This window comes from Carlito syrichta, unplaced genomic scaffold (genome assembly GCF_000164805.1).
Source record: "Carlito syrichta isolate Samal-C Ts95f unplaced genomic scaffold, Tarsius_syrichta-2.0.1 Scaffold305460, whole genome shotgun sequence".
Classification (NCBI taxonomy): Eukaryota; Metazoa; Chordata; class Mammalia; order Primates; family Tarsiidae; genus Carlito; species Carlito syrichta.
The window spans coordinates 144,719-155,240 of record NW_007249556.1 but is presented as its reverse complement, the minus strand read 5'-3'; the positions used below and the strand labels follow the sequence as shown (position 1 = coordinate 155,240).

The 10,522-nt window shown below is 50.5% G+C and overlaps 1 protein-coding gene across 3 annotated transcripts in view; it reads left to right on the top strand.

The window, feature by feature from the left end:
• KDM2B (lysine demethylase 2B) overlaps positions 1–10,522 on the top strand; it is a 159,131-nt gene that overhangs the window by 69,947 nt on the left and 78,662 nt on the right. For all 3 annotated transcript variants that reach the window (XM_008061705.1, XM_021714246.1, XM_021714245.1), the window contains 2 exons: positions 5,539–5,665; positions 7,963–8,438. In XM_008061705.1, coding sequence (XP_008059896.1) covers positions 5,539–5,665; positions 7,963–8,438 — 603 coding nt within the window. The remainder of the gene's footprint in view (positions 1–5,538; positions 5,666–7,962; positions 8,439–10,522) is intronic.

Genomic DNA, 10,522 nt, shown 5'->3' with positions numbered 1-10,522 from the left:
CTCACAGCCACCCCAGCATCAACCTGCTGGGCTCCGGCGATCCTTCTGCCTCAGCCTTCCAAGTAGCCAGAACTACAGGAGTGCTACCATGCCTGGCTAATTTTTGATTTATTGTAGAGATGAGGTCTCGCCAGGTTTCCTGGGCTGGTCTTGAACCTGCAGGCTCAGGCAATCCACTTGTCTAGGCCTCCCAAAGTGCTGGGATTACAGGCTGAGCCACCAAACCTGGGCTTTTTTTTTTTTGAGTTGGAATCTCACTCTTGCTCCGGCTGGAATGCAGTGGCATGCTCATGACCACTGCAGCCTTGACTTGGCTCGGCTTAGGCAATGCTTCTGTGTCAACTTTCCAACTAGCTGGAACTACAGGCGTGTGCCACCACACCCAGCTAATTTTCTTTGATTTATTATAGAGATGAAGTCTCGCCAAGTCTTGAACCCCGGGTCAGGCAGTCCTCTCGCCTCTGCCTCTCAATGTGCTGGGATTATAGGCATACGCCACCGTGCCTTACAACATAGCTATTCAAATGTTTATTTTCTTTTTTGTTTTTTGAGTTGGAGTCTCACTCTGTCACCCAGACTGGAGTGCAGTGGCCGCTCCCAGCCACCGCAGCCTCAACCTGCTAGGCTCTGGCGATCCTTCCGCCTCAGCCTTCCAAGTAGCTGGAACTACAGGCGCGCGCTACCGCATCCGGCTAATTTTTTTGATTTATTGTAGAGATGAGGTCTCACCAAGTTGCCCAGGCGGGTCTCGAACCCGTGGGCTCAGGCAATCCACTCACCTCAACCTCCCAAGGTGCGGGATTACAGGCTGAGCCACCGAGCCTGACTATTTTCTTTTTTATAAATTGAGACAATTCACTACTATAAAATATACCATTTGAAGTGTACAAGTCAGTGATTTTTAGTATATTCACAAGGTTGTATAACTGTCACCACTAATTCTAGATGGTTTTCATCAACGCAACAGGAAACCTTGTCCTCATTAGCAGTCACTCCCTGTTTCTTCCTCCCCATCCTCTGACAACCCTTACTCTTACTTTCTGTCTCTATGGATTTGCTTATTCTGGACATTTGATATAAACGGGATCCTACAATATGTGGACGTTTGTGTCTGGTTTCTTTCACTCAACATCATGTTTTTAAGGTTCATCCATGTTGTAGCATGTGTCAGGCCTTCATTCCTTTTTATGACTGAATAATACTCCATCCACAGATACACTATTTTTTCTTGGGCTTTGCCTCACAGATGCCTTTTTTGCCTTAGTGTGGGGTGTTGCTGTACCTGGACCCTAAGGAGATGTCTGACTGTCTTTCCTGTTCTTTTCAGGCCTTGGCTTGCGTGGAATCACATAGATGAGTCAAAGTCTTAGCCACTTTTGTGTGTATCTGAACATTTTAATAGTCCTGGCGTTGCAGGACCTTGTCCAGGGGTTTTGCCGCTGTGTTCTGTGGTTGGGTGCTGCAAGTTGTGTGCACATTGGCTGCCTGTGATGTCCAGATCTGCAGAGACTCGGGTCTGGGCTGGGGCCCCATGTTTCATGGGCTTTCTCCCCTCATTTCTCTGTTGTCCACCCTCCCTATCGTCCCTGGTCTAGAGGATGCTACCCTGAGACATTCAGGAGAAAGGCACTGTTTGGGCGCAATCGGTCATCTCGCAGTCTAGATCAAGTGCTGTCTGGGGCTCTAGCCAGCTGTTCTTTGGCTGGCTCTGAAGTACAGGCCAGTTTGTGAGTGAGCAGCCTAGAGGTATGAGATAGAAAAGGAGAAATCGAGAGGGAGAAATCAGGCCCGTGGCTTTCCAGGCAATTCCTGAAAGCCACAGTCAGGCTGGGATTTCTAAAGGTTTTGGTATCTTGCTGGGCAGCCGCCCCCTCCCCCTGTGGATCCAATTGTACAACTCAGTGGATTTGGGTCCCATTGTTCCCTTGGGAGCTCAACTCCCCTCCCCCACTCATGGTGAGAGGTGGGAGACGGGAGGCAGGGGACTCCCCCCCAGCGGCACAGAGCTCCTGTGGAATGTTGTGCCCACATGGAGAATGGCAGGGTCTCCTCCCCCAGGGCCCACTGTCCCTGTGCCCTGAGTGGAAACCCCATCTGGTTTCACCGAAGCAGGTTGACAGCAGGGGGCTGGCAGGCGGGCTGGGCTGGAACCAGTGGCAGCCTGTTTAATCTGCTTTGATTTCTGGTCTTTGGAGAGGGGCTTGGCTACAAGGCCCAATTGTTTATGTCTGAGGAGCCAAGGCAGACAAAGGGCGCTGGGGAGAGAGTCCTGGAAGCCAGATAAGATGCCAAGGCTCCTTGTCAGCTCACTATAGCTTTATTCTTCGCATCCCCAAGAGGTTTCTTAAGAAGGTGATGGCCATTTAAAAATAGTTTTTTTAAGAGTCCTAAAACATGGCTTTGCTTGGAAACCAAATGCAGGGGGCGGAACAGAGGAAACTGTCAGTCTCTGAGCCATGGTGTGGGTTTGTCTTAGAAAAAGAATTTGCCTTTGTGGCCCAAGGCGGTGGGCCTCAGTCTAGACGAGGGAACCCCAAGGTGTCCCTGGGTTAGGAAGCTATGTCTTATTCTCACCGTTTTAATTTTTCTGAGCTGGATGATAGGTGACCTTCGCCTGCAGTGTCACTGCCTGTAAGGCGGCACAGACACATGCAGGTGTTTGGGGACTGGTGGATTTACAGCCTCCCCTCTCCCCCCATGAGATGAAATCTTCCCTTCCTCCCATTCTGAAGCTATGAAGAGTGACAGAAGAATTAACCAAAGAGTGAATGTGTTGCATGTTTGCTATTTTAAGTTAACGTCTCAACAATCACTACGTGCTTTTAATTTCAGTTAGGTTGATAAGGAATAGGGATGTTCCAGGTGACCATTCATTAAGCTGCCGTCTCTCTTATATTTATCCCCCCCCCATGGCTCTAGTGAAAGCAGCCTTCCCAGAAAAGGTAATTCCGGCATGGCCCTTTCCCTCACTGCCAGTGAATTGATTTGGAAATTGCAAATAATTTACCCTTCCTCTCCCCTTTCTCTTGCCATTGGTTTTTTTTTTTCCCATTGATTTTTTTTTTCCAGGAGATAAACAAATTTTAGGACAATTCCATCCACCCTCATATTTTGCTTTTTCAAATCCTTGAGACCTGGGAGTTATAGAGGCACCGAGAAAGCTCCTGTTCTCATCTCCTAAGGTCACTCAGCTCTAAGATGATGTGGACCTCTGAGGAAGGGCTGAGGCCAGGTGCCACATGGATGGGGCTTGAGATCCTGAAAGGTTGCCCCTTCAGGGCTGGGAGCAGTGCATGCCTTCTGACCGCCTTGCCTTTCGTTGTGGACTGACATCGGTTAACAGCTCAGTTTGGTGAGGCTCCAAATTTGTCAACAAATAATGTTGAGCAATCGTGTGTTTAATGTTCCCAGGCATGTGGCTGAAACCTTTTGAAGGCGAAGGGTGGAAGGCGACAACCTGTTTGTAAGTCAATTCTTTGCAAATTTTGTTTCCTGCAGTCCTCTCTTGGAAAAAAAAAAAAAAAATTGAATTCCTTCATCAGCATTTGTTTTCACCCAGCTGGTTTCCCTTGGGTTCAGCAACAAAGAAGGGAGACGTATCTTCCCCTCCTGAAATAACAGCTCCCCGATTTTTTTTTGTCTAATTTAGAAAGATTCTCAGGTGGTCATGGTGTCTGAGCAGGGTGGCTCGGGCAGTGTCCGAAACTGTGAAAGTCAAAACCAACTTCAGGGTTTTACCAGTCAAGTCTCATGTCGGGAGACGTGAGAATCTCTGTTCTCAGCCTGCTTTTTAGGTATTGGCAATTTGTTTCAAAATCATTAGGCCCTTGCTCTGGAATAGGGCTGGGGCTGAGACCCCCCCAACCCTTCTTCACAGGAAGTCAAGTTTTGGTTCACGCTACAGGGCTTCTCTTTTTTAAACTCCAGAGGGCACTGATTCTGGAACTATGAAAAAAGACGGATATCGTCCAAGCAGTAAAACCGGGGTTCTCAGGAAAGTAGCTGGAGCCAAGGAAACCACTAGATTATGCTGCCAACTCCATGCATCTCCCCAAGGAGTTCAAAAGCATGTGACGGCCATGACCTCATTCCAAAGCATCCCATCCACCAGAGGCAGGGAGATCAAACGGACCCAATGTGCAGATGGGAGAAATGAGCCCCCCACGGTGGGAAAAGGGCCTTGCAGCTGAAAGCTGAGTGGACTGCATAGACGAGGTGTTGAGTGAGAGCCAGGACTCTGAAAGAGGGCCACACTGGGGCCTTTTTCAGGTGGGCATTTTGAGAGAGGCAGGAAAATAGTATCTTAGGGTAAATGGAGAACCTAGGTGTGCTTGTATTTGTCTCGGTTCCAGATGTAGCATGTAGCCTGTTTACTGGCGGGGGGCGGGGGGCGGTGTAGGGAGAGAGTGCTTGTTCCTGAGGGACCAGGGAGGCAAGGAGGCAAGGAGACATCTCTGTCTCCTGCAGACACACCCTTGGTGAGAGGGCAAGAGAGCAGGTCGGGTGTGAGTGTGACATTGAAGACCCGTGGTGTAGCCTCTGGAGGAGAGGGCTGAGTAGTAGGAGTCAGGGACCACCCTCCTGCTCTCCGTGTTCCTCCCTTGCTCGCTCAGCATGCAGTTTCTGGAAGGGTCCTTGTACCAGGGCCATCTGTGGTGTTGCTTCCTTCCCATCTTTCACTGCCATCTCATCTGTATAGACCTTGGGTCGCCCTTTGGAATCCCCCTGGGGCCCAGGCCTTTCTACAGCCTGATACACAAAGCTGTCTCCACCTTTACTTCCTCCCCTAAGGAACGGCAAAAAGGGAGTTTCCACGTGGACTCCTGCTCCAGATTTGGCTGTGTTGCCCCCAATGTCAGGATGGTCTCAGGTCACACCTTGGGAGCTGAGACCTTTGTGGAAATACAGGCTGGGCCTTACCAGGTGGGGGTGGGGGAGGAGCAGGAAGTAGATACCTGTGAGGCCCCGCCCCTGGAGGTAGGAGAGGCCACACACCCACCATCCTCATTGGTCTGCTGGCCTGGCCTCCCTCCCAGAGTGCAGGAGGATGCTTCATAGCCTGTCTGCAAATGGGTAAGGTTTAGGGGTTGATTTCTGATTTTTTAAGCGGTGGAGAGCAGTAGAATCTGTGCAGGAAATCTTCGAGACTGATGAGGAGTCTGTGTCTGTGGTAGCTAGATTCAGGCAGTATCTCCCACCTGCAGGTGCCCATACCCTTTGCTGGCACATCAGGGGAGAATTCTGGTTTTCTGCGTCTCACGGAAGCACCAAGCGACCTCCAGCCGACTTGCGGGGTGTGCAGCTCAGGGACCTTTGAGATGACACTTTCACATGGGCCTCATTCTCTGCCTCATTCGTGCATGCTACTGACATCTTCCCCCTTCCAGCACCCACCCATTTTTTCCTTCCCATCATTTGTGCTCTTGCTAAGATGATGACAGTGACCCTACCCCCAAGCATCCTCCCCCGACTTCTCTCCCTTCTTCCCTCTTGGCCCTCCAGAAACTGACCTCCGCCCGCTTGGGTCTTTGCTTGCAGGTGCAACCCAAGTTCCGTTACCCCTTCTACTATGAGATGTGCTGGTATGTCTTGGAGAGATACGTGTACTGTGTGACCCAGCGCTCCTACCTCACTCAGGAGTACCAGAGAGAATCCATGCTTATTGGTGAGTGAACCTCAGGGAGCCCATGGCCTCGGCTGCGCTGCCGGGGCGGAAATCGTTTTTTTCACTGGGGCCTAGAGAGTCTCTTGGGTTCGGGGGATTCTTTTGAGCCGGAGTGCTGGGCAGAATTCTAGAGACCCTGTAGGGACAGACGTTTGTGTCAGCTTCCCACTTGGAATACAGGATCCAAGAAAATGAACCCATTGATTTCAAAATAGGCACGTCTGTGGCCTCCAGTCCATGACTATGCAAATGCAGGGAGGGGGCGTGGTGGCTGAAATGGGATCATCCCACAGAGCATAGACTCCTTGTTCTTCGATTTCTTCATGGTCACCAGCTGATTTTTCCCTTTACACTGGGGATTGTTTTTTTTTAAATTTTTCAATCTGTTTAGGAGGAGGCCTGTGAGATGCAGCCAGTCCTCCAAAATCCAGGTTGCCTTTGAGCCGGCAGCAGAGGTGACCAGGGTCATGGTGCAAGATTGGAGGAGCAGGTTGAGGGTGTTACTAGCTGCGGCTACAGTGCCCTGCCCTGCTGCTGGGACTTAAAGGGACATCATCCCCCACCCCCCAACATGGCTCTGCCCTTGAATCTTGACTCACAAACGCCCGCCCTGAAGTTGCATCTGGCTGTGACAGCAAGCCCCGACCAGCAATCTAGAGGAAGAAAGTGACTCTTCCCGGCTGTGTCCCTGCACTGTCGTTGCCGAGGGGTTTTCCGAGATGTGGCGTCTGTGTGTAGTCACAGCTTCTTTCTCATCACGGGATAGAAAGATGAGTCCGGCCTGTCTTCCTTGTGGGTCTGCATGCTTTTTCTCCACAGTCGCTAGGATTTTTAGATTCTTTTCTCTCCCTCACAGTAAGCCTTGTCCCTTCTTGACCTCTATCCTTATGACGTTTGGAGGTTCCAGGCTGGGCGTGTGATGGGGAGCCAGTGTTTCCGCTGGGGTCTTTCCTGGGAAGTCTTTGTCTGTGGGGTGTGTCGTGAGTCTCTTTCCCATCGGAGAATGCGATGTTCAGGGTTTGGAAAGTCCGGAATCCCTACAACCTGCTCCCAGCTCAGTAGCGGAGAAGCAAAATAATCCTGAAATAGCATGAGAGCCACTGTGATTGCAGTAACTCTGCGTCCCCCTGGGGACAGAGGCTGGGGAGCACAAAAGGATTCCTCAGTGTCAGGAGTCTCCAGGCCAGGAAGCGGAGGGTGGGCAGAAGATGAACATTTCCAGTTTCATTTGCAGGCATGAGAAGAAATCTTTTTTTTTTTTTTTTTTTTTTTTTGTGTTGGAGTCTCACTCTGTCGCCCAGACTGGAGTGCAGTGGCATGCTCCCAGCCACCGCAGCCTTGACCTGCTGGGCTCTGGTGATCCTTCTGCCTTTGCCTTCCAAGTAGCTGGAATTACAGGCACGCACTACCACGCTCGGCTGATTTTTGATTTATTGTAGAGACAAGGTCTTGCCAAGTTGCCCGGGTGAGTCTCGAACCCGCAGGCTCAGGCAATCCTCTCGCCTCAGCCTCCCAAAGCACTGGGATTACAGGCTGAGCTCCCAAGCCTGGGCAAGAAGAAATCTTGAGGCGGCAGTTGGGAACCAGTGCCCACTTTTTTTCTTACATTTTCTTGCCACTGTTTCTGTCTTGGCTGTTCCAGTCTGTCTGCCAAAGAAATGGGGAGACAGGAGGGAGACACCCTCCTTTCTCCAGTGCTGCTTGTGTGCCAGGAATTGTGCTCGGGGACACCTGCTTACTCCTCCATGGCCTTCAGGGGACGTTTTCTTAGCCCTGTATTTTTTGAACAGCTCTGTTGGGATGTAACTCACATACCATTCAATTCACCCACTTACAGTGCACAAAGTCTATCCCAGAATTGTGCAGCCATCCCTACAGTGGATTTTACATTTCCATCACCTCAGAGAGAAGCTCGTAGTCTAACGGTCTCCTTATCTCTCCCCTCCCCTCAGCCCCAGGCAACGATTAATCTACTTTCTGTCTCCATAGATTCCCCCGTTCTAGACATTTCACACGAATGAAATAATTTACTATAAGCTGTTTTGACTTATTTGGAGACATTAAAAAATAAAGTGTCAGGTGTGTTCGGAGAGGTGAGGCAACCCGTGTGGGTACACGCAGCAGAGATGGGATGTGAACCCCCATCTGACTGACCCCGGCAAGATATCAACTATGAGGATTGTCAGAGAAGCTTGGTCTCTGGAGTAAAGGGGAGGCAGGGGGAGTGGAGGTTCCAGAGACTTCCAGCAGGGAGTTAGGCTTTCATCTGTCTTCCTTGTGACCCCTGCCCCCTGCAGATGCTTGCAGAAAGCCCAGCATAGACGGCTTCTCATCTGATTCCTGGCTAGAGATGGAGGAGGAGTCCTGTGAACAGCAGCTCCAGGAGGAGGAGGAGAAGGAAGAGGAAGAGGGGGAGGGTGTGGATAAGGCTCCCAAGCCTCCCACTGATGGTCCTGCCTCGCCCACCAGCACCCCCTCCGAGGACCAGGAGGCCCCCGGGAAGAAGTCCAAAGCGCCTGCCATGCGGTTCCTCAAAAGGACTTTGTCCAACGAGTCAGAGGAAAGCGTGAAGTCCACCACGATGCCGGTAGACTACCCCAAGACACCCACTGGCTCCCCTGCCACAGAGGTCGCCACCAAATGGACCCACCTCACTGAGTTTGAACTGAAGGGCCTGAAGGCTTTGGTAGAGAAGCTGGAATCCCTCCCAGAGAACAAGAAGTGTGTCCCTGAGGGCATCGAGGATCCGCAGGCACTCCTGGAGGGCGTGAAGGTGGGCAGGGGGCGCGTCTGGGGCTGGGCGGCTGAGAAGGGTCTTGCGGGTTCTGTTCAGTTGGTGGCTTGGCTCAGGGGGTTTTCGGTGCCTGTTCTGGGCCTCTGGCCAGGTGCTGGGAGGGGGCCTCTGTCCAAGGTACTCAGACACCAAGCCTGTCTAAGGTGTCTGAGCAGAGGTTGCCCTTAAGAGCTGCAGAGGAACCTTTTTTTTTTTTTTGAGTTGGTGTCTCACTCTGTCACTCAGGCTAGAGTGCAGCAGCACGCTCATGGTTACTCCATTGTCCACCTGCTGGGCTCAGGTGATTCTTCCATCTCAGCCTTCCAAGTAGCCGGAACTACAGGCGTGCGCTATCACACCAGGCTAATTTTTGATTTATTGTAGAAATGAGGTCTCACCAAGTTGCCCAGGATGGTCTTGAACCCATGGGCTCAGACAATACTCTCACCTTGGCCTCCCAAAGTGCTGGGATTACGGGCTTGAGTCACCAAGGAACCTCTTGATGGAAGCAGGCTCTGTGGCTGACATCCTTTGTCAGCACTTGGAAACCTGAGGTCTGGCTGGCAGCAGGTGTGATGTGTGCAGCAGTAGTGCTGTGTTGGGTTTGAGAGCCAGACTCCTCTGTCTTTGTCAGGAAGTCTTGCTGTTCCGGGCTGGCCTCCTTGGAGCAAGCATCAGTTCCATGTGGGCAGGTTGGATAACTCCGTGGTCTACTACGCGGCTTGTGAACGTGGGCAACATGTAGCCTCCTGCGATTCAGAGGTCTTCACTGTCATCTGCATTTAACCGACTACCCCAAGGAAGTAGGCTCAGAGAGGTTGAGGGACATGCCTGAGGTCACAGAGCAGGTAGATGGTGGCGCTGGTTTGAGGACTAAGGGATGATACCAGAGTTCCTGTGTGTATAACTATACGGAACTGCCTTCTGTCTCAGCATTGGCAAGGCTTTTTGGTGGGAGGCCTTGTGGGCATTTGGATTTCCTTCCCAATGTCTGATGCCCAATGTCACCTGCCTGGCGGAGTTGGAAACTGAATTTAAGTTTCTTCTTCGATGGCTGCAGACTACCCAGAACCTGGCAGTTCACTTATTTATTTAGGAAACATTGTGTCAGACCCTGGGACGTAGAAATATTAAGACTGATTGACCCCAGGGGTATGCTACTTGGGAGGCTGAAGTGGGAGGATTGCTTAAGTCCAGAAGTTCAAGGTTGTGGTGACCTATGATCGCACGTGTGAATAACCACTGTACTCCAGCCTGGACAACAGAGCGTCTCAAAAGAAAACCGATCTAACATTTTTTTTTTTTTTTTTTTTTAATTCAAAGTAACATTAAGACTTCCTACCCTTAAGGGGCTTTTTGGGGTCTAGCTGAGGGGACCTGAGGCCAACGTCAGGTAGCCTGACAGGTGTCACCAGTAGAGGGAGCTAGTGTGTAAAATCATTAATCCAGGTATACTTCGTTTTATATAGCAGATGGGTCCCTTCCAGGTACCGTGAAATTTTAATCTTACAATCCAGGGGGGTTTGCTAGGTAATAGAACTCTGTGATGAATAACCCTATAAAGCAAATCTTTACTTGTTAATGGGTCTGTTTCACTGATTCTTGACTCTTTTGAGAGTTTTATGAAAATAATGGGCCGGGTTCGGTGGCTCAGCCTATAATCCCAGCACTTTGGAAGGCTGAGGTCAGTGGATCGCCTGAGCCCGTGGGTTCGAGACCCACGCAGGCAACTTGGCGAGACCTCGTCTCTACAATTAAAAAAAAAAAAAAGAATTAGCCGAGCATGGAAGTGCGCGCCTGTAGTTCTGGCTACTTGGAAGGTTGAGGTGGAAGGATCGTTGGAGCCCACCGGGTCGATGCTAGGGTAGCTGTGAGCGTGCCGCTGCACCCCAGTCTGGGTGACAGAATGAGACTCCAACTCAATAAAAATAAAGAAAGAAAAGATAGTCCTTTCCCTATTGTTCTGCATTGCCTTCCATGTAATAATATAATCCATTCATAAGTATATATATGGAACTTAAACTATTATTTCCTTTCCCTTTTTCTTTTTTTTTTTTTGAGTCATAGACTTAATCTGTCATTCA